This window comes from Pongo pygmaeus, chromosome 12 (genome assembly GCF_028885625.2).
Source record: "Pongo pygmaeus isolate AG05252 chromosome 12, NHGRI_mPonPyg2-v2.0_pri, whole genome shotgun sequence".
In the NCBI taxonomy this organism is placed as follows: Eukaryota; Metazoa; Chordata; class Mammalia; order Primates; family Hominidae; genus Pongo; species Pongo pygmaeus.
The window spans coordinates 96659261-96684236 of NC_072385.2; the positions used below are offsets into that span (position 1 = coordinate 96659261).

General features: G+C 40.7%; 1 protein-coding gene across 1 annotated transcript; it reads left to right on the top strand.

Annotated features, from left to right (window-relative positions):
• The first annotated feature begins 3654 nt into the window (after positions 1-3654).
• Positions 3655-23983, top strand: SULT6B1 (sulfotransferase family 6B member 1). Its single transcript, XM_054475379.1, is given in 9 exon segments — positions 3655-3853; positions 4821-4931; positions 8793-8884; positions 12740-12866; positions 17105-17175; positions 17178-17204; positions 20317-20473; positions 23855-23918; positions 23920-23983. Coding segments are annotated over 9 exon segments (912 nt in total).
• Positions 23984-24976: the final 993 nt, after the last annotated feature.

The following is a 24976-nucleotide window of genomic DNA, read 5'->3' on the forward strand; positions in this document are numbered from 1 at the left end:
CATATAGAATTTCCTCAATTCCAAGATGTACTTGTTTCCATATGTTTACATTTCAGAAATAGGAATGCATCTTACAATTGATATATATATTGAATATAGTATTTGTCCCAAAATGCTGTTATTAAATAAAATGTTTTAGTGATGCAGGTTTTTTCTTGGCTGCTTAACCAGCCAGAAACCTCTAAGGCCGGCAACACCCCTGCCCAGGCCCTGGGCTCACTGCAGGAGGCACCCAGCCCAACCAGCTGCACTTGCTTGCACTCCCACCTAGATCCAGTGCTTGCAGTGGGATCCACACTTAGCCCGCAGCTGGGCCAGCCATGCCACGACCTGCTTCCACCTTGGGCAATGGTGTCTGGATAGGGGGAACATAGTGACACCCAAACAGGGATGCCAGCAACCCCAATCCCCACAGCGGGTGTTACAGCATGCTAACAGCTCTTTTAGTCCCATTGCCCCAACTCCAGCCTGCTGCTCCTGGGCTGGCCTGGCCCTGCCACTCCTTCCCTCATGTGGGGTGGCTGCCCTACACCAGTGGAGGGTGGGGGATACAGTATTACAGCTTTTTTCATACCCACCTTCAGGCTAAGGGGGCTACCTGCCTTAGAGTGGCAGACCACTCTCTTTGAGTCCCATCTCTGCTGATAGCTGTTCCATTGCTCAATAAAACTCTTCTCTGCCCTTCTCACTCTTAGGTTTTCAGCATAACCTCATTCTTCTTGGATGCAGGACAAGAACTTGCGATCCACCAAATGTGGGTACAAAAAAGGCTGTAACACTGTGACCCTCTGCCTGCTGCTCATGCGTGCAGCCACCCCACACAATGGAAAGCAGCAGCCAGGCTGGGCCAGCCGTGGAGCCTATGGGCCTGAGTAGGCAGGGGACTGAATGAGCTGTAACATAGGCAGGCTGGGGCACCAGGCTGAGCCAGGCCCAGGCGGGGATGTGCCATCCCGCATCACTAGAACCCAGGATATTTATTGCCCTTGTGGTCCTAAAAATCTCTCTCCTCAGAAAATAAGATTTTTTTTTTTTTTTTCAGTGAAAAATGCCATGGCCTTGTTTCTCATAGCAGTTAAAGAAGCACCAAAGAATTCACTGGTACTAACAATTACACCTATGCCCTCTGAGATCTCATTGTAAGTGTCTTTCTGCCTGGACTAAGCTGTACTGCCTGCGTTCCAATCTTAGCCCCTCCAAAGCCTGACTCTGCGATTGTAACCAGGAACCTCAGCTTTTAAAATATCTTTTAATCACTCATTTTCTTTCCCTCCCCTCTTACACCTTTATTCCTTCCCTCCCTAGACCTTCTCCCCTGGCAATGCATGTTTATCTAATTGTTTTCTTGGTTAAAAAATTTCAGAAGCTAATCTTGAAACAAACCAGGTGCAGAGCCCCAACTGCAGAATCCTCGTGCTTAGGGGGAGTCGCAAACATTTTCTCCACTACCATTGGGCTGAAATCAAGATAATGCCAACCAGACCTCCAAACAGGCAATTACCCAAGATATCCATTGAAACAAGACATACAGACCCTGCATCCTGTACCACTCCCAAATGTCTCCCATACATTTCCCCCTTAAAAACCTTATGGTCAATTTTAAAATTTAAGGTGGTACTTTAGAACACTAGTTCACCATCTTCTCTGTTTGCTGGCTCTCCGATTAAAACCTGCTTTTCCTCCCACCAACCCTCTCCTCTCATCTTCTAGAAGCCACTTAGCCCCTGTGGCCTCAATTAACCTAACTGCAAAAGGTAGCAAAGCAACACCCATTTCACAAGGCTGTTAGGAAATTACATCACGTCATTCCTGTAATCTTAGCAATTTGGAAGGAGATGTGGTGCAAGCAAGTACTCAATAATGTTAGCTATCCTTTTAACTAATACATGAATGACAGTACAGCTAGGTAACTAAGAATAACTAGAAGTCATCTTCTTAACTGGTTAACATTGGTTAAAAGAAAGGTAAATACAGTGAAAAAAATTACCTTCTTAGAAAAATGGAAGAAGTGTAAGAAAAAGATGTGGGGAAGAGAATGGGAGAGAAATAAGAAGAAATATACAGTCTATGTTTATAGATATTTGACTTATCAAGAGGCCAAAGAGTAAATTTTGACCTAGAAAATGTGCCAGATAGGATATAGGCTAAACTGCTATAACTTTTGAGTAATTATAATTGTAATTGTTGAGACTCCAATAATTCAGTGGCTCAAACAAGATGAACAATTATGCTCGTTCACATACAGGTCAGGAGGCCTGTTACACAGTGTGAGTCGTGGGAGGGTGGCTCTCTTTCTCAAGGCCATCCGGTGAGCCAGTTTCCTCTGTCTTGTTAGTCTGCCACCCCCTGGAGTGTGCTTTCCTCCAAATTAGCAAATCTGGCTTGCCAACACAATATCTGCCTTCCAGGTATGGGGAAGGCACTAAAGATGATTGGAGAGCCATCAACTTCCTGTTTTAGCCACAGGGCCACACCAAGCTGCTGGGAGATGGGAAGTGTGGGCCAACTTACCCAAAGGAAAAAGGGGATAGTGGCTGCTACAGAAAGACTGTACCTTAGGAAATGTTCCAGGGAGAAGCACCTTCCCCGGCACGGCACGCGCATTAAGAGACACAGTGACATAGTATGACCTTCTGGGGGCACTACACTGGAAAAGGGAAGAAAGCCTCAGATGGGCATGCGTACATCTTCCTAAACACACTGCACATGCTTACTTCCCAAGGGTAAGGAGGGCAGCTCACTCTAAGGGAAGAATCATGGGAAAGGGGTGTGAGATGCTGGAAGTGGGCCAGCCTATGAAGGCCTAGCATCAAGGTTAAACATTGCACTTGTTCTTCAAGTCACCCACTTGGGTCTCTTCTAAGTGTACTTTCCTTTCTTTCCTGCTCTAAAGCTTTTAATAAACTTCCACTCCTGCTCTGAAACTTGCCTCAATCTCTTTTTTTGCCTTATATCCTCAGTCAATTCTTTCTTCTGAGGAGGCAAGAATTGAGGTTGCTGCATACCCATATGGGGTAACTCAGATACATTTCCACTGTTAACAATTTTACATAAACTTTTAGAGATATATTATCATTAGCTCAGAGTAATACAACTAGTAAATGGTAGAGTCAAGGTTCAAACTCAGGTCTTTAGACTTGTATATCTATTGAGCCAGTAAATGAGAGTGCCCGAGACTGCCAGCAAATCTGGTCTCTTTTCCACCCCACCAAATTACCTCACAATCCCATTGCTTCCTTTCACACCACAAAGGATATGTGTGGAAATCTATCAACCCAGGAGAGAACTGAGGTTTCATTCTGTGAATTTCTAATAGAAAAATTGCATGCCTGATTAAATACCTATTTGTTAGATATTTAATATATATTTTCTTCTATTAGGATATTCCATTCTTACTTTCATTGGGCAGGTTGCCTAAATGGTCGTGTAATCAACCCTTGGGGTAATATTCCCTGATCCTCAGCCTGTTTTGCACCTGTGATTTAGCTTTTGCCAGGAGGATATGCAAAAGTGAGGGAGGGGTGGATGAGAATTAAATGATTTCTTTTTCGTGTGACTGGGAGGAGCCCTTTATTCCAGCCCCTGCCCAACTCCATTAAAAGCAATCACTCCCCCTGGACAGCCACAGAGCAGGTTCTTTTACAGGGAGCCACCATGGCTGATAAATCCAAATTTATTGAACACATTGATGAAGCTTTAGAAAAATCAAAAGAAACTGCACTTTCTCACTTATTTTGCACCTATCAGGGGATTCCTTACCCCATCACCATGTGCACCTCAGAAACATTCCAAGCGCTGGACACCTTGGAAGCCAGACATGATGACATCGTGCTAGCATCTTATCCAAAGTGTGGTAAATGACAAGTCGTTTTCTACAAGTACACTTCTCATAGTGAGTAGGTTGGGGAGGGTGCGAGACAAAGGTGGGATGAAGGTGGTTCCTCATTGCAGGAATCTGGCTGAGCATCAGTGAGGAGGAGGGCCACCGTGATTAAGTACATAGGTTGTAAAATCAGTAAATAGAACTGCTAGATTAAAAACCCGAGTGTCTGAGGGAAGAGCTCTGTGCAGAAAGGCCGTGATGGAGGATGGAGGGCAGAAGCGGGTGGATGACGGGCCTGGAAGGGAGGAGCATGAATGTGGGAAAGTCCAGTTGGAACAGTGACAGTAGCAGTGATTTTGTCTTGATTCCTGGCTGGACAAAAGCACAGCCACTTCTACAATTTACATGATGATTTCCATGTTATAAATTATTTTTCAGGATCAAATATTGCTCCATCAGTTTCTCAAATCACTTTTACAAAGATCCTTCATCAACGGAAAATAGGACATGAAGAGTCTAAATTATCCTGCTTTCTACCATCTCCTTTTGATTCTTTCTACTGTTGTTTATTAAAGCCAACCTCATTTAATATCTTTTTTCTTAACTGATGCTGTATTTTCATAAAAGCAAAATTATAGATTCCTGTAGAAAATACATATTAATTTAATGTAAAATAATATATACAACTTATAATAAACTATTTCTATAACATAACATTGTTCTATAAGAAATATATTGTAGATTCAAAATGAAGCATTGTCCCTTGTTAAAGGAGCCATCTGTTCTCAGTTGAATTTTATACTAATTATAGGTAAATGCTGTTTTCCATCAAACCATTTCTTTCCATAGCCCAAGTTATTTCAAACACAGAAGAACTAAATATACACATCAGGGAATGGTTGTAGATTTTAATTTTTATCATGTATATGCTAAAGTAACGTCCTTTTGTTATATCAAGACTCCGTAATGAGTTTTTATTCTCTGATTTTTCTGATAGGTTCAAACTGGATTCTCCACATTGTCAGTGAATTAATATACGCTGTTTCTAAAAAAAAGCATGAATATCCAGAATTCCCAGTTCTTGAATGTGGGGATTCAGAAAAATATCAGACTTTAACCTTACAGCAAATTATCATAGAAAGATTTCTTCCAGTTTGGAGATTCTTTAGTTTTCAGTTTAGAAAGTGCAATGCTAATAATTACCACAATTTACTGTGTGCTTACCATATCTTCAGCACTGTTCAGGTATCATCTCATTTTTTGCAAAATAACCTTATTACCATTTCACAAAAGATAGAACTGCTAGGGACTTGCCCAAGGTCAAGGGACTAATAAATGATAGAGCCAAGATTTGAACCCAAGTTTTCTAGTTTGAGCTTTTAACAACTATACTGTATAGCCAGCCTGTTTTTGTTTTTTTTTATTTTATTTTAAGTAGGGGAAAAGTAAGCTGAGAAACCTCAGGAAATGAACAGAAAAGCTTCATCTCTGAAGACATGGACCTGTGCAGGGTGTTAGTAGGAATCACCAGTCTTTTCCTAGTAAAGCATGATTTTTATTTGCAATGGAGTCTCACTTCATTGCCCAGGCTGTAGTGCAGTGGTGTGATCATGGCTCACTGCAGCCTCGACCTCCTGGGCTCAAGCAATCCTCCTGCTTCACCCTCCTGAGTAGTTGGGACTGCAGGCACCTGCCAGTACACCTGGCTAATTTTTTTGAATTTTTTTTGTAGAGACAGGGTTTCATTTCGTTGCTCAGGCTGGTCATGAGCTCCTGGGCTCAAGTGATCCTCCCACCTTGGCCTCCCAAAGTGCTGAGATTACAGGCATGAGCCACCGTGCCCAGCCAGACATGATTTTTGATTTCCCTATCTCAGTTATGATTCGTGTGTGTGTAAGGGATAGGAAGGAATCAAGCATTAGCTAAGAGAGTACGCCACTGATGTGTGTGAAGGGGATAACAGGTCACCCTAGCTGTTATTACTTACCTTCCCAATACGACTAACTGGGTCTTGGATGTGAGATAGGATGTTCTACTCCCTGCCCAGGGAAGGCAAGAAAGGAGTGGAAGGAGGGTCTGCCTCAGGACTTCAGTGCTTGGACAGAAAAAGGACATGGAAGACAGCCTCTCCCCACTCCTAGAGACACCAGAATGCAGCGGGGAGGGAAGGCTGTATTCAAGGGGGAACCACAGTCTCAGTAAAACTTTCAGCAATGTTCACCACCAAGATTCCCAACAGGCAGACAGAACTCAGCTACTAAGCATAAAGCCACTGGATTGGGACTTAGGGAACAGCTTCTGGAAGGTGACTGAGACACTGGCACGATGACAAATACAAACTTGAAAGTTGGAACCTAGATGGAAGGAAGCCCATTTCCATGGATTAGGTCAAAGTAGCAGAAAAATACATGGTAAAGGGACTCAGAGGAGGGTGGTTTGGAGGTAAGTGACGAGTCCTGGATCTTGTTGGCAACAGAGGAGCAGGGAGGGTCACCTGTACCAAAGCCAACCTGATGAAGGCTCAGCCAGGACAGGCACAGGAACATAGGATGGACCAACAGGGGCAGCAAGAAGCTTTGACCTAGGTAGGAAATAAAGGAAAAGCCCCGTAGACTTCTCCTGTCCAGGCCTTTGCATAACCTTTTTCTAAGGAGAGTGCTTAACATCACCTTCAGAAATGATGCCAACATTTATCCAGATTTCAATTTCTCTCTGTCTGTTTTTTTCTCTTTTTTTTGAAATGGAGTCTCACTCTGTCACCCAGGCTGGAGTGCAGTGGTGCGATCTCAGCTCACTGCAACCTCCACCTCCTGGGTTCAAGCTATTCTCCTGCCTCAGCCTCCCGAGTAGCTGGGATTACAGGTGTGCGCCATCACGCCTGGCTAATGTTTTGTATTTTTAGTAGAGACAGAGTTTCATCACGTTGGACAGGCTACTCTCAAACTCCTGACCTCAAGTGATCCACCCTCCTCAGCCTCCCAAAGTGCCGGGATTACAGGCGTGAGCCACCGTGCCTGGCCAATATACCCTTTAATCTTAAATGGAAATCAGTGAAATGAACTTCACTTAACAATTATTTGCTTTACAGAGAACTTTTCTGGAGTACATATTTTTCCTTAAATAAGGTATCTAGTCTTTGCTCACATTTGGGCTACATTACACATTTTAGTGAACATAGTATTATATATTATGTAGCTATCTAATTTAGTTACAGTTGACTTCCATGTTTCCCTTGGGTGTTTTTCTAATCCTTTTAGTAACTTTACCATTTCTCATGTGTCTGTACATGATTTTTGGCCATGCAGTTTCGTGGAAACCACAGTCTATAACTTAATCTGAAAATAACCACCTGTGCAATTTTGCACAAAGTGCTTAAAACCTCAAAGTCTGTTCTTAATCTCTAAAATGGGGGTTACAATATCTACCTAAGAGGATTGTTGTGAATGAGTATGAAAATGCTTCAAATGTTTAAAAGTACCATTTGATGTAAATCAGATTTTACACTGCTAGTCACCACTTGGATCCATATCATTGATTTAAAGTGTGTTTTATTTTTAAAATTTCATCTTTTGCCCCCTTGCTTGAGTTGAGATCTCCACTAAGTTTTGTTTTGTTTTGTTTTGTCTTTTGGTTTTTGTTTTTAAATGGAGTCTCGCTCTGTCGCCCAGGCTGGACTGCAGTGGCGCGATCTCAGCTCACCGCAACCTCCGCCTCCCGGGTTCAAGTGATTCTCCTGCCTCAGGCTCCTGAGTAGCTGGGACTACAGGTATGCACCACCATGCCCAGCTAATTTTTTGTATTTTTAGTAGAGACGGAGTTTCACCATGTTGGTCAGGATGCCCGGCCTCCACTAAGTTTTTACAGAACAATTGGCTACAAACATCTGAATAGCCTTTTATCACTTGTATTATACTGTAGCTGCAACCAAGCATTGAGTGACCTCTACAGATGTGGGACTAAAAACTTGAAGCCTTACTTCCCTGCATAACATATACTAATGGTCTGATTGTAAGTGAAAACCCTTAATCCTGCAGATTAAATAGATAATTTTATCTTCAAAATTATCTATAGAAATAGATTACAGAAAAAGAATCAATCACCTTAGTCCATATATTGACAAGAACTTCTCTCATAAAACATTTCTCAGACATTTAAGTAACTCTGTACTTTCAGGTTCCATTGAGATATTTTATTGCCTAGAGTTTTAGCTGGTTAAACAGAAAGATTAAATGTTAAAAATGGATTTGCAGGAACTGTGGAAAGATTTGACTATTTCTGTTAAAAACCTTGAATATAGAAGATATCCAAATTAAGTGAAAGTGTGTATTTCAGATTATGAGCTGTCTTGAACAAAATGGATTTGATATGATTGTGGAAAAAGGTAATTTTTTAAAAAATTACAAAAATGATTGGGAAATGGTAAGCAGGGTACAAAAAAGAAATTCAAGAATATTTTAATTATTTGTTTATTTATGATTCTTCATTCCTCATCTCCACAAAGTAAGAAAGCAGAAATAAAGAAAAATTGGCCGGGCTCGGTGGCTCACGCCTGTAATCCCAGCACTTTGGGAGTCTGAGGTGAGCGGATTACCTGAGGTCAGGAGTTTCAGACCAGCCTGGCCAACATGGTGAAACCATGTCTCTACTAAAAATACAAAAATTAGCTGGGCGTGGTGGTAGATAGCTGTAAACCCAGCTACTGGGGAGGCTGAGAAAGGAGAATTGCTTGAACCCAGGAGGCAGAGGTTGCAGTGAGCTGAGATTGCGCCACAGCACTCCAGCCTGGGCGACAGAGTGAGACTCTGTTTCAAAAAAAAAAAGAAAGAAAGAAAGAAAAATTGGAGGAGGAGGAGAAAATACAGTGACAGTAGTGCTAGAAACTATCATTTAGATACCAAACCTACGAGTGATTCAGCACACACACACACGCACACACGTGCACGTTTTCACCTTTTTGTGTATATTTTTAAGAGAATGAAAGGCTTTCCATCACCAAGGATTTTGGCAACTCACCTCCATTATGACAAATTACCTGGGTCTATCTTCGAGAATAAAGCCAAGGTGAGTGTCCTTTCCTACTGATAATTCTTTGAAATTTCTATGTATAGATATTAGTTTTTGGAAGTATATCATGAGTTTGTTCCTCCTCATAGAAGCTTAATAAATGAAGTGTGACATTTAGTTTTTTTGTTTTTGTTTCTTTCTTGACATGTATTTGCTATAGTTGCAGTCAAGTCAAACGCATTTTCGACAAGGAAATAAAACATATGCATAGAATGAAATGTATTTTATAATCTGTTTTACAGTGAGTAATTTTCCAAATCCTGCTGGAATATTTAGAGTGTTTCATGCACACACAAAAAATACAATTTAGTAAAATGAGAAAAAAATTGTTCCTTTGTTTCTTTCTGGTGAGCACTATTTACCTGAGGCCTAAAACTATTTTTTCAAATATATTTAAAAATTTTATAGAGACAGCATCTCACTATGTTGCCCAGGCTGGTCTCGCACTCCTGGCCTCAAGAGATCCTTCTGCCACCAAGGCCTCCCAAAGTGGTGACATTACAGGCATGAGCCACCATGCCTGGCTAAAACTATTTTATTTTTGAGTTTCGCTTGTAGTAACAAACTTCAAAGCATGCATACAGAACTATATGTGCTTTGGCTGTTCTTATCATTTGTTTAAAAATGTTGTTTTATTAATCAGTATTGATTTATTTCTTGTAATTACTAGTTTTTACCCAACCCTTTCTGTTTTCTCTCACCTGGTCTTCCCTCCATTCCTTATTTCTTGGTGCCTCTTTTCTGTCTCAGAAGAAAATGACTGAAATTAGTTACAATCAAGATTTATTTAAACTCCCTGCAGGGTGTGGTGACTCACGCTTGTAATCCCAGCACTTTGAGAGGCCGAGGTGGGCAGATCGCTTGAAGTCAGTAGTTCGAGACTAGCCTGGCCAACATGATGAAACCCTATCTCTACAAAAAAAATCAGGTTGGCACAAAAGTAATTGCGTTTTTTGCATTACTTTTAATGGCAAAAACCCCAATTACTTTTGCACCAACCTACTAAAAATAGCCAGGTGTGATAGCACGTGCCTGTAATCCCAGCTACTTGGGAGGCTGAGGCAGGAGAATCACTTGAATCCGAGAGGCGGAGGTTGCAGTGAGCCAAAATCTCGCCACTGCTCTCCAGCCTGGGCGGCAGAGCGAGACCTTGTCTCAAAAAAAAAAAAAAACAAAAAACAAAAAATTAAACTCCCGCCAAATGCTAGCAAGAAGAATGGGAGAATAGTGAGGTAAGAGCAAAGAAAGGCAAAAGAGGAAAACTGTTAAGATAACTACAATTTCAATGGTAAGAGGCAGGAGGGGAAGCAAAATAAGAAAGGAAGAGTAGGAAAGCAAACCTTAGGGAAGTGGAGGTTTAGAATGAGCAGCTTTGTGTCTGTGATACAAGAATCCTAGTAGCTTAAAATGGGAAAATAACTTAAAGGCCATCTACGCTAATTCCCATTGAGTGTTTGAATTCCACTAAGCAGCTGGACCATGATTCAGCACCTCCAATGATAAAGATCTCCAGTATCCCCTAAGCCAGCTTTGAATAGCTCTGTTAAACAGTTTTTCCTTATATTGCGAATGTGTAAAGTCTGAAATACCATTTTAACACATAATTTCCCCCGTTTAATGCAGTTAACACATTTTTCCTTAGTGTCTCTATAATAAACAGAGCTGAAGTAATTTATAAAGCGTTGGACTTGGGGCACACAGGCTTTTGAACAGTTTCACATTTATAAGAATACAAGGGCAAGAAAAGAGCAACAGGGGCTGGACTCAGTGGCTCACATCTGTAATCCCAGCACTTTGCGAGGCCGAGGCAGGAGGATCACTTGAGCCCAGGAGTTCAAGACCAGCCTGGGCAACATAGTGAGACCCCTGTCTCTACAAAAAATACAAAAATTAGCGAGGCATGGTGGTGCACCGCTGTGGTCCCAGCTACTTGGGAGGCTGAGGTGGAGGATTGCTTGAGTTCAGGAGGCAGAGGTTGCAGTGAGCGAGATCGCGCCGCTGCACTCCAGCCTGGGTAACAGAGTCAGACCCGATCTGAAAAACAACAAAAAAACAAGAGCAACAGCAGGGAGGTAAGATGTTGATGTGGGGTATTTGTTCATACTCCAGCCAATTAGCCCTCAAATTCATATTTATGTCTTTGTAAACTTACAAATTGCTACAAGCCAGGGCAACTGAGTGGTAGTTAAAGCCTCAAATGTAAAACCCTCAAATGGCAAGAATCTACTATATTTGGACTAGGGGCAGGGATGAGTGTTAGATGTAAGCACAAGACAAGACCCAGACCCATTGATCTCTACTCAATTTTATCCTGTTAGTGTTAGTTAAATTCTTTAGGCAGACAAGGTATTGAGATCCTGATTCCCTCCCACTTTCATGTTATTTACAAATTTGGTAAATATAGCTTCTATATCTTTACCTAAATGATTCATTAAAACATTAACTATGACCCAGCCAAGATAGTGGAAGGGCTTATTAAAAACCTCCCAACAGGTTTACATTAGTTAATTAACTATTTATACCCAGTGAGTTTTGTTGTTGTTGTTGTTATTGTTGAGATGGAATCTTGCTCTGTTGCCCAGGATGCAGTGCAATGGCATGATCTCGGCTCATGGCAACCTCCGTCTCCTAGGTTCAACCAATTCTCCTGCCTCAGCCTCCCGAGTAGCTGAGACTACAGGTGCGCAACACCACGCCTGGCTAATTTTTGTATTTTTAGTAAAGGCAGGGTTTCCTCTTGTTGGCCAGGCTGGTCTCGAACTCCTGATCTCAAGTGATCCACCCGCCTCAGCCTCACAAAGTGCTGGGATAACAGGCATGAGCCACCATGCCCAGCCCCCAGTCAGTTTCATATGCCTAACTGCTCCTGATTCTGGCTTACATTCTTACTTTTTTTGTAGAAGAAATCATAAGCTACTCCACCTACTAATCTAAAACCATGTTGAAAAAATCCAGGTGTTAGCTGACTTGTTCTTAGAGGACCCATGTTGCCCCCTGTTGGTTAGTTTCCTCTTTTATGTGGCCCCAAATCTTGTTTTTAGTCAATTCTAGACTTCTCCCTAATGAAAGTGAGTATCACAAAACTGCACTTTGCAAAATCCACATCTTTCCCCTTTCTGAAAATGCAATGACTTCTGCCTGTTCTAGTTGTCTGGCCTCACATGTTTTCAGATTCCTCAGAATTCAGGAACATGCTGGATCATGTGTCCTCCAGTTTCCTCAGTTCTTGAAATAGAAGGCTTCAGATCAGAAGGCTGAACTCGGAGCAGATGTGTGATCCTCTGCAATGTTTTAGTTCTCTGGGGTTTCAGTTTGTTCTTTACAATGTTTATTTCACACTACTCATCCAAAGGAACACTTTCCTCATCAGAGAAGACAGATATAGGAATTCAGACGTTCTGTGTCATCTACTCACCCATAAACATCATAACCAGAGAATAGGCTTTGCCATTCTTTAATCTTCTCCTACCAACTCTAAAACATTATTTTTGTTGTCCTTAACATTATTTGCAATTTTTATTTGACGGTTTAAGCTTTCAGGTCATACTCTTGTGATTATCCTAGTGAGCTTGGTCTTTTTTTCCTTTTTACATCTTCTATGCATCTTATTGCCTAAATTCATTCTCAAGAATCCTCTGCTACAATATCAATCTTTTTCTTCTTCTTTCTCTCCTTTCCCCAGATTTCCCCATCAGCCACCTTCTGTTCCTCAGTTTCCTACTGTCATTCTTTCTCTATATATTAATGCAATTATGTAATTTAAGAGTGGACACGATGATATTGCTCACCCTTTCAATTTTCCAAATTTCAAAAGATAGACCTAAATAAATTAACTCGGTTTTTGCTCCCTAGATATTGGTGATATTTCGAAACCCTAAAGATACGGCAGTATCTTTTTTCCATTTCCACAACGATGTCCCCGATATTCCAAGCTATGGCTCTTGGGATGAATTCTTCAGACAGTTCATGAAAGGACAAGGTATGGCTGTTGGTAAAAGAATTATTCTTACTTGAACAGATGACCACATAAATGTGAAAACCCAAATGTGTTTTAGGGTAAAGGAAGAAGATTTAGGTAGATCTGGAAACCAAAAAGTTACATTTAAATGAATTGTTACAGCACCACTAGTTCTGTGCATCCAACAATTAAATGTACTGCTGTTTTAAAAACCATTCTGGGGCCAGGTGTGGTGGCTCACGCCTGTAATCTCAGCACTTTGGGAGACCGAGGTGGGCAGATCATGAGGTCAGGAGATTGAGACCGTCCTGGCTAACACGGTGAAACCCCGTCTCTACTAAAAATACAAAAAGTTAGCCAGGCGTGGTGGCACGTGCCTGTAGTCCCAGCTACTCGGGAAGCTGAAGCAGGAAAATCGCTTGTACCCGGAAGGCAGGGGTTGCAGTGAGCTGCGATGGCGCCACTGCACTCCAGCTTAGCAAAGCAAGACTCTGTCTCAAAAAAACAAACAAACAAACAAACAAAAAAACTAATTTGGACAAGTCGTATGTTGACTATGAGTACAGAGTGGCCATAGAAAAGACATGGGACAAAGAGCTTTAACAGAGAGTGATGTAGAAAACCATTTGTAGTTAACTTCCTTGTCACTATATAACACTGATAAAAACAAAAAATATTTTTTAAAAAACCATGACACTGAGCTACTATACTTAAGACATTTTTTGCTAGAAAGAAAATAAGTTTTTGTCAGAAATAAGTTTTTGTTAAACATGTTGATATTTTGTCTCTGGTTTATTGATAACTACAAGTGTCTATTAATGCTCCAGGTGCTAAAGTAGGGGTTGTCTATGCATTATTTTATTTAAGTTTTATAACAAACTATGAGTAAGGTGGTATTAGCTCCATTGTGCAGATGAGGAAACTAATCAAAATATAAATCACACAGGCACAGTAGCTCATGCCCATAGTTCCAGTACTTTGGGAGGCCAAGGCGGGCGGATGACTCGAGGTTAGGAGCTAGAGACCAGTCTGGCCAACATGGCAAAACCCCATCTCTACTAAAAACACAAAAATTAGCCAGGAGTGGTGGTGCATGCCTGTGATCCCAGCTACTCAGGAGGCTGAGGCAGAAGAATTGCTTGAACCCAGGAGGCAGAGGTTGCAGTGAGCCGAGATTGATCAACTGCACTCCAGCCTAGATGACAGAGCAAAACTCCAACTCAAAAAATAAAATAAAAAATAAAGAAATAAAAATACAAAATTAGCCAGGCATGGTGTCTCATGCCTGTAATCTCAGCTACTTGGGAGGCTGGTGCAGGAGAATTGTTTGAATCCAGGAGGCAGAGGTTGCAGTGAGCAGATATGACACCATTGCACTCTAGCCTGGGCAACAAGAGTGAGAAACTCCGTCTCAAAAAAAAAAAAGTTAAATCACTTGCCAATGCTTGTAAGTGGCAATGACTCTACATCCATGAGTATAGTGGCCAGAGACCAGTAACTGATTCCTTTTATTAGTGGCTCTTTTGAGTCTCTACGGTGTAATAGATGGGATATTAAAGCCCAATGACCCTAGAGGAGAAGCTGTTGTCAGTTCACTCTAAGAGGACTACTTTTTAAAAATTTTTATTTATTTTTGTTGTATATATTTAAGGTGTACAACATGATGTTTCACTGTGTACATAATGAAATGATTAATACAATCAAGCAAATTAACATATCCATCATGTCACACAATTACCTGTTTTGTTTTTAGTAAGAGCACCTAAAATCTACTCTTTTAACAAATATTATATGGTATAAAATCATTAACTGTCATCATTAACTGTCAGCCTCATGCTGTACATTAGATCTCAAGATACTCATAACTGAATAATTCATAACTACATAACAAGTTCGTACCTTTTGACTTACATCTCCCTATTTTCTGCCCTTCCCCACCCCGTAACCACCATCCTACTCTCTATTATGTATCTGACATTGTAAAGATTCCACATATAAGTGAAAACATGCTGTATTCTTCTTCTCTTTTTCTCTTTTTTTCTTTCTTTCTTTCTTTTTTTTTTTTTTTTTTTGGAGACAAGATTTCACTCTGTCACCTAGGCTGGAGTGCAGCGGTGAGGCTCACAGCAGCCTTGACCTCCTGGGCTCACGTGATCCTCAGCCTCCTAAGTAGCTGGGACCACAGGCACTTACCACCATGCGCAGCTGATTTTTTTTCTTTTTGTAGAGATGGGGCCTCACTATATTGCCCAGGCTTCGTATTTTTCTTTTTGTGTCTAGCTTATTTTGGTTAACATAATGTCCTCCCTCCGTGTTGTTGCAAATGATGATGAGAAACTTGTCATCAGTGGGACAATGCATTTTAGGGAATATCTGTTTCCCTATCCATCCTTGGAGAGGCTTGTTTTTCTCATTTAACAGGAAGTCTGAAGGTAGGTAGCTGGTTCCTGGGATCTCTGGCCTGCACCTCTGATATTCCCTTGGCCTCTCTCTCATACTTTTTGCAATATACCCTGAAATTGGCTACCATCCTTCCAATCATCACCTTTACGTCATGAAAAAGGAGGAAGGATGGCAGTAGCCGAATGTGTTCCTTAGCTCCACACAGCAACAGTTTTGCCAGAAACCTTCCAGCAGACTCTTGCTTATGTCTCACTGGGCAGAACCATTTCACGTGGCCAATTACAGCTCTGAGGAAGGCAGGAAATCAAGAAACAGAATTGTCATGATCAGCTTAGACTCAAATAATCAGGGTTTGGTTAGCAACAAAAAAGAGGATGTATTGGATGTTGGGTAGGCAACTTAACGGTATTTGTGACAGAAAATAAAACACGTAGAAACTGCCTGGCTCAAAGCAAGGGCTTCATGATAACAATGATCATGATAATAATTATGATATTATTAATAATAGTAATGGCTATTGAGGCCAAGCAGGATGGCTCACACCTGTAATCCCAGCACTTTGGGTGGCCGAGGTGGGTGGATCACCTGAGGCCAGGAGTTCAAGACCAGCCTGACCAATATGGTGAAACCTCGTCTCTACCAAAAATACAAAAGTTAGCCAGGCATGGTGGTGTGTGCCTGTAGTCCCAGCTACTCAGGAGACTGAGACAGAATTGCTTGAAACCGGGAGGCAGGGGTTGCAGTGAGCTGAGATTGCACCACTGCACTCCAACCGGGGTGACAGAGTGAGACTCCATCTCAAAAAAAAAAAAAAAAAAAAAAAACCTATTGTGTGTTACTATGAAGCAGGCACTGTTTTTAGCATTTGACATGTGTTAATTCATTTAAACCTCATAATGCCCCATTTTACAATTGAGGAATCTAAGGTACAAGGAGTTTTAGGAGTTGCTCAAAGTCACAAAGCTAGTAAACAGCACAGCTGATCAGTGTCTGCATCTGCACTGTCCAATGTGGTAGCCACTAGCCATATGTCACAACTGAACACTTGAAATGGGACTTGAATGGGACTGGTGCTAAGGAACTAAATTTTTCATTTTAAAAAATTTGAATTAATTCAAAATTTTTAGTGGATATACAATTCAGTTACTGGAAAACTTTTAAGTAAGTGTAATAAGTTGCATATGTGAATATACTTTTTAAACTGTAAGTTTTATTAAATCTAAATATACATCAAGTATTTTCAATAAAAATTTAGCATCTAAATTGAGATTCTCAGTATGTCTCATACTCAATGGCTTTTGAAGATTTAGAATATTAAAAGAATGTAATGTTTCACTTATAAATTTTTGTTGATTATATGATGGAATAATATTTTTGATAAACTGGGTTAAGTGGAATAAAACATTAAAATTAATTTCATTTGTTTCTTTTGTTTTTTAAAATTACATATATGGCTAGCATTACATTTTTATTGAACAATGATGGTCTAGAAAATGTCTTTTTCATCATTTCTTTCTGGCATTATCTCTGTCGGGTTTCATGTGTCATTCACTATTTCTGAATTTTTTTATCCACCTAAATATTCATGAATGTCTTATAGTTTTTATAAATCATTTTTGTAACTTGCTTAATTTTGTGTTATTTATGAAAAATGTTCCAAAAGGTAAGAAAATAAATAGAAATTTAGACAATGGGACTGATTTATGTCAGCTTTTTGGTGGCAGGGATTTATAATAACATAAAGATATCTTGAGCATATACACATATGTATAGTTTATATTTTATAGCATAAATTAATGATCATTTTAACCTCAGTTATTCAACATTTCTTAAAATCTTCCCCCCTGTGTTTTTAGTTTCTTGGGGAAGCCATTTTGATTTTGCAATCAATTGGAACAAACATCTTGATGGTGACAATGTTAAGTTCATATTATATTATATGAAGACCTGAAAGAGGTGAGATTATTATTGATATTTTGGAGCAAAATTTCTTGTAAACTACAACATAGAGCACTTACTTATAATGTCTGATTGTATGAACAAATATGGTGTTCAATTTTTAAAAATATTCCAGATTTATGGTACAGTGCTGGAAAAGAAAATTCAAACCATGCATACATGCTTAGGTTGTTTATTTAACAGAAATAAAATAATACTTAGCAACTTATTACTAAAAGTGACTGCTTTATTTTCCCTTTATGATGGATAGTTAAAATTTGTAATGAAAAAAAAATAGGTAGGTCTCAGCTGATTTAATTGAACATATATTTGGTTGTGAACTAAGTTATCCAGTCAAGTTATTTTTTAAAAATTGTTTATTGATGTAACAAATATCTAGTGAGTGATTGCTCACCAATTAGGCCCTGGTGATACATCAGTGAACAGACCAGACAAAGATCACTGCCCTGTAGTAACTTACATGCCAGTTGGAGAAGGTGGAAAGAAAGAATGATACATAATAAAAACCATAATTTAAAAAATGTATATAGTATGTGAGAAAAAAAGAAACATCATACCTTGTGAAGGAAAATTAAAAATGCTGGGGGGCCAGGCACGGGGAAGGACTGGACAAATTCCAGTGTAAAATATGGTGTTTAGGCTGGTATGATGGCTCATGTCTACAATCCCAACACTTTGGGAGGCTGAGGCAGGGGGATCACTTCAGGCCAGGAGTTCAAGACCACCTTGGGCACATTTTTAAAAATTAGGCATGCGCCTGTACTACCAGCTACTCAGGGTGCTAAGACAGGAGGATCACTTGAGCCTAAGAGGTGGAGGCTGCAGTGAGCCATGATTAGGCCACCACACTCCATCCTGGGTGACAGAGTGAGATCCTGTATCAAAAAAAAAAAAAAGAAAGAATAGGGAGATTAGGAGAGACCTTTACTGAAGGGATGTGATTCGAGCAAAGATCTGAGGGAAGTGGGGGAGTGAGCCAAGTAGGTAATTGGGGAAGAGCATTTCTGGCAGAGGGAATCGACTGGAGCAAAAGCTGGGATAGTCCTGGTGAGATTAAGGGATAGCAGATGTGCCTGGGTCAGTAAGAATAAACCAGGGCTGAACAGCCAATGAGGACAGAGTCAAGGAGGTAGGCTGGATTATGAGGGATAGAGTGGCAGGCCACTCTACTGGCCTGGCCAATAATATTGAGGGCTGAGTTGCCATCGATTGAGTAGGAGATGGCAGCAGGTGAAGGACTGTCGGGGAGATCAGAGGTTTGGTTTTGGGCACATTAAATTTGAGATGTTTATTAGTCATCCTAATTGAGAGGTCAAGTAGGCAGTTGGGCGTACAAGCCTTGTAAGTACAGAGAGTTCTGAGCCGTAGATAAAATTTGGGCGTCACTGACACACAGATGTGCTTTAAAGCCATGAAAATATATACCTGGGTATATAGATAGAGAAGATGACCAAGAACTGAGCCTTGGAGCCCACCAATTTAAAGAGTTTGGGGAAAAAAGGAGGAATCAGCAAAGGAGACCAGGAATGGGGGGCTACTGAGGTAGGAAGGAAAGCAGAGTCCTGTGGAGAAAGCATGTTAAAGAGAAGGGAGTATCAAGTGCTCCTTAACTTAATTGAGTTTCTAACACCAGTCTTCCATTACATTCTTATAAAAAGAAAGTGTGGTTTAGGCCAGGCGCGGTGGCTCACGCCTGTAATCCCAACACTTTGAGAGGCCGAGGCAGGCATATCACCTGAGGTCAGGAGTTCGAGACAAGCCTGACCAACACAGTGAAACCCCGTCTCTACTAAAAATACAAAAATTAGCTGGGGGTGGTGGTGCTTGCCTGTAATCCCAACTACTCAGGAACAAACAAAAAACAAACATATAGTTTAGGCCAGGCACAGTGGCTCACGCCTGTAATCCCAGCACTTTGGGAGGCCAAGGCAGGTGGATCACCTGAGGTCAGGAGTTCGAGACCAGCCCGGCCAACATGGTGAAACCCTGTTTCTACTAAAAATACAAAAATTAGCCGGGCGTGGTGGCACGCACCTGTAATTCCAGCTACTCAGGAGGCTGAGGCAGGAGAATTACTGGAACCCTGGAGGTGGAGGTTGCAGTGAGCCGAGATCGTGTCACTGTGCTCCACCCTGGGCAACAAGAGAGAAACTCCGTCTCAAAAAAAAAAAAAAAAAAAAAAAAGTGAGATTTAATCTACCCTTTCTGTTTATAGGATGCATGTATATAATATGAAAGAACATATTAATTCTAGTTTAGAATAATGTTTCTGAAACTTGTGCACCATGGAATACAAGTGTTGCCCCAGCTGTTAATAATTATTTCTTGAGGTTTGGGAGGAGGTTATTTAAATAGATTTAGGAACTGCTGTATTGTATAGCCTGCTCTCTTGGAGATTCACATTGTGCACTGGTCTATTAAAGACTCTGAGAGTAGCCTTGGCCACATGGCGAAACCCTGTCTCTACAAAAATACAAGAACTAGCCAGACGTGGTGGCACACACCTGTTGTCCTAGCTATTCAGAAGGCTGAGGTGTGAGGATTGCTGGAGCCCGGAAAGTCCAGGCTGCAGTGAGCCGTGATTGTGCCCTTGCACCACTCTAGTCTGGGCAGCAGAGCAAGACCCGGTCTAAAAAAAAAAAAACAATTTCTTCAAGGTTTATGATTCTAAAAATTATACTTTCTTAATGGAATTAAACATTAGCTATAAATAGAATTCAGAAAAAAAACAGAATTTAAATGAGCACATAGGAATACATTAATTTCCTCAGCTGGTCTAGGCTGGTGCTTTTTAATGCAATGATATCATCCTAGATAAAATTATAACCTGTGAATTAATGTTACTGTCATTATTTACATGCTAAAAACTATTATCTGGTAAGTTCAACAAGAGTCATAAGTTGAAACTCCATAGTATAATCAATACAGAATATCTTACAGAGATATCTCAATATTTATATAAGAAGAGGAAAGTACTCTAAGTTTAAAGGGGGGGATAAGATGAACTAGGGAGTAAGGCTTAATAACTCTGATGACTAAAAAGTCTGTCTCAGCTCAGAGAACAATTTCCATAGGAAGAAATTTATCTTTAAGAAAATTTTTTTTACAGAATCTGGCTGCTGGAATAGAACAGATTGCTGAGTTCTTGGGATTCTTTCTAACTGGGGAGCAAATTCAAACTATCTCAGTCCAGAGCACCTTCCAAGCAATGCGTGCAAAGTCTCAGGACACACACGGTGCTGTCGGCCCATTCCTTTTCTGCAAAGGTAAAGTTGCATTGGTTTCTGGGATTGTATCAGTTAGGGACTGACTTTGCACACAACAGGTAATCCAAATAACTTCATCTTAAGTAGGATAGGGTTTTATTTTTCTCCGCCTCAATAAGAGGTCTGGACACAGGCTCTCCAGAGCTGTAACTGGCAGCCCCATACGATCTTTTTCGGTTTATTTGTTTGTTTTGAGACGGAGTCTCGCTCTGTTGCCCAGGCTGGAGTGCAGTGGCTCAATCTCAGCTCACTGCAACCTTCGCTTCCTCGGTTCAAGCTATTCTCCTGCCTCAGCCTCCCGAGTAGCTGGGACTAACAGGCATGTGCCACTGCACCCAGTTAATTTTTTTGTATTTTTACTAAAGACAGGGCTTTACCATGTTGGCCAGGATGGTCTTGATCTCCTGACCTTATGATCTGCCCGCCTCAGCCTCCCGAAGTGCTGGGATTACAGGCATGAGCCACCGCGCCCGGCCGCCCCATACCATCTTTTAGGGTCTTTTCTGCGGTTGAGAGTCATTTCTGATGATCACCTTCTGAAAACAAGACAGCAGCTGAAGCTCAACTATTATGATCAAATTCAGATAGAAGAAAGTGAGTGGGCAAGGGGCAGAATCATATTAGCTGAGTGAGCCCCCTTTAAATAACTTTCCTGGAAGCCCCATCAGTGACTTTTTTTTTTTTTTGAGACAGAATCTTGCTGTGTTGCCCAGGCTGGAATGCAGTGGCACAATCTTGGCTCACTGCAACCTCTGCCTCCTGGGTTCAAGAGATTCTTGTGTGCGCCACCACGCCTGGCTAATTTTTTTGTATTTTATTAGAGACAGGGTTTTGCCATATTGGCCAGGCTGGTCTCAAACTCCTCTCCCAAAGTGCTGGATTACAGGCGTGAGCCACCGCACCTGGCCAATGACTCCTTTTTTTTCTCTCTCTTATTTATTTTATTATTTTTTTTGAGACAGAGTCTTGCTCTGTCGCCCAGGCTGGAGTGCAGTAGCACAATCTTGGCTCATGGCAACCTCCGCCTCCTGGGTTCAAGTGATTCTCCTGCCTCAGCCTCTTGAGTAGATGGGATTACAGGCACCCATTACCACGCCCAGATAATTATTGTATTTTTAGTAGAGATGGGTTTTCACCATGTTGGCCAGGCTGGTCTTGAACTCCTGACCTTAGGTGATCCACCCATCTCGGCCTCCCAATGTGCTGGGATTATAGGCATGAGCCACCACGCCTGGTCAATGACTTCTTACATTTCACTGGCCGCTTTCCTTGCAGTGGTGGCTGGGAAATGTGACTTTTTTAAGCCAGGCATATTACTACACAATTAAAATCAGGGTTTTGTGAATAAGGAAGAGGGAGAAAATCACTATGGGAAAGGCAACTAGCTCTCTCTGACATGGATGATATTTACTATACTTCATTAAAGTATTCTAAGTTCTTGTGGAAATGTGTGATAATATAGCTTAAGGATTGTCAGTGTTATTTTTCATTGAGTATATAACGAAATAATGAGATGTAGAGGTAGCACATATACCAGCAACAACAACAACAGCTAACAGCAGGCATCTATCATGTATTAAACATTTTGTTGGGCTTAAATTTTATTGTAAAAAACACTGAAGTTCCGAGGCTGGGCACTGTGGCTCATGCCTGTAATCCCAGCACTTTGGGAGGCCGAGGCGGGTGGATCATGAGGTCAGGAGTTCAAGACCAGCCTGGCGAAGATGGTGAAACCCTGTCTGTACTAAAAATATAAAAATTAGCTGGGGCTGGACATGGTGGCAGGCGCCTATAATCCCAGCTACTTGGGAGACTGAGTCAGAGAACTGCTTGAACCCGGGAGGTGGAGGTTGCAGTGAGCCAAGATTGCACCACTGCACTCCAGCCTGGGTGACAGAGCCAGGCTCTGTCTCAAACAAAAACAAAAACAAAAAAAAACAAAAACAAACAAACCAAAAAACCCACTGAAGTTCTTAATTTTCTAAATGTAGAAATCAAAGCTCTCAGGAATATTAATTTTCCATTGTCACATAGCTAATAAACAGTGGAGTCAGGATTTGAGCCTAGACATGACTCTACTATACTTTTTCAAATGAAAATCCATTTTTAAAATCTACTGTAAGCGGAACATTGAACGTAAACCTAACTTTGGTTAGATTCCTGACTAACCCCCATTTTTATGCCTTGTTTTATCAGCTTTAAGGAGATGGGAAATAGAACCTTTCTATCTATTGTTAATTAAGTACTATTTAGAATAGGACAATTCTAAGGTAAATAAAGTAATAGGTTTAAAAATGTATGATGTTCTTTGTAGAAAATTCAGAAAGCACAGAAAAATGTGAAAAAGTATTAAAATTATCCAAATTTCTTCCACCAGAGGTGGGTTTAACTTTTTGGCATATTTTCTTCCACCCTTATTCTGTGATGTTTTATACAGCTGATGACATTTGTAGACAGCTTTGTGTTTTCTTTTATTCCCTTAATATATTGTAAGCGTTTCTTCATGTCATTAAACTCTTTATTAACATACATTTCAATAGCTATGCAATATGGAACTCACAACTTCAACCTAAATAATCAAAAGATCTTTAAGAAAAAAGTAACTTTCTTTACTGGTAACAGCCAGTGAGAAAAAACATCCCAAACTCAGGCAAAATAATACATTTTTGCAAAATTATCAGTATCTGAGGTCTTAACGAAAACTTGCTATAAAATGTTAACTTTCAAAGGGTATTTAAAGTCTTTAAGAGACTTTAGAGAGAAAAAATATCATTCTCAAAAAGTGGAATTTTAAGTTCTAGGTGTTGGGAGAGGAGTAGGGTTAGGGGATCTTTGAGGCTGATGGCTCCCCCTAGTGATGTAAAGAAAACATGTCACCTCCCACACCACAGATGGTGGAGTCCCAGTGGATATTGTTAATTTTACAACAGAAATCACATTAGGTTTTAAGAGTGTAAAACTTTTGGCTGGGCGCGGTAGCTCACGCCTGTACCCAGCACTTTGGGAGGCCGAGGCGGGCGGATCACCTGAGGTCAGGAGTTCGAGACAAGCCTGGCCAGCATGGCGAAACCCCATCTCTACTAAAAATACGTTAGCCGGGTGTGGTGGCGGGCGCCGGTAATCCCAGCTACTCGGTAGCCTAAGGCAGGGAGAATTGCTTGAACCCAGGAGGCAGAGGTTGCAGTGAGCCGAGATCGCAGCACGGCACTCCAACCTGGGCAACAGAGTGAGACACCGTCTGAAAAAAACTAAATAAAGAGTGTAAAACTTTTTCCATGTGTCCATTTTAACATATCAGAGTGAAATATTGCACTGAAAATGGTAAAATCATGAAGAAATATTCTAACAGATATCTGGGTCTACTGTTTTTGTGTGTTGTAGGTGAAGTTGGTGATAGGAAAAATTTGTTCAGTGAAATTCAGAACGAGGAAATGGATGAAAAATTCGGAGTGCTTAGCAGGCACCTCCCTCGGAGCAAAGTTGAAGTATGAATCATATTGCCAGGGTTGATTCCAGTCAATTCAGCAGGTCTAGATTTATTTTCCTTAATAATAATTAAGTTTAAATAATTAAATGATAATTCAATCAAATAATCAAATAATAATTAAACAATATTGAAATCTAAATAATACAATACAAAATAATAATACAATTTAATAATAATGATAACATCAGAAATTTTTTAGCACAAATATAAGTTTGTTCACTTTTTCAAGAAAGGATATTTTAGCTGTCCCAAAGGGACACTATTATTAATACATCACACTGGAGTTTTAACTTATTTTGTGCTCTAGGTTCATATAAGAGGGTAAGGAGATACTATCAGAGACATACCTAGAGCTGTGTTTGGCCATAGATGACACAGGCCTCCAAATGGTGCACAATTTTGTGTACTTTCCTCGTAATATAACTCCTTTCTTACTATGGATAAAAGCACTTGGGGTGGCTATCTCAGACTTAATGTTGGGGGAGAGTTAATTCCAACTCTGCAATAAATTCCATTCTAATTTGGTTCAAGAAAAATGCATTGCTAATCTGCTCCATGTATGCCATTGCAGTAGGCCTTAGGAAGGCCCCTTCTCAAGGCACCTTATATTTCTACTTAACATGACCTTTAATTCAAAGCTAAAGGTAAGAGATTGTGTTATTTTACCATAAAGACTTTTTCTTTTTCTTTCTTTTCTTTTTTTTTTTTTTTTTTTGAGACAAAGTCTCACTCTGTCACCCAGGCTGGGGTGCAGTGGCGCAATCTCAGCTCACTGCAACCTCCACCTCCCTGGTTCAAGCGATTATCCTGCCTCAGCCTCCCGAGTAGCTGGGATTACAGGCGCGCACCACCAAGCCCAGCTAATTTTTGTATTTTTAGTAGAGGCAGGGTTTCCCCCATGTTGGTCAGGATAGTCTCGAACTCCTGACCTCAGGTGATCCACTTGCCTTGGCCTCCCAAAGTGTTGGGATTACAGGCATGAGCCACTACGCCCAGCCCATCAAGACTTTTTCTAC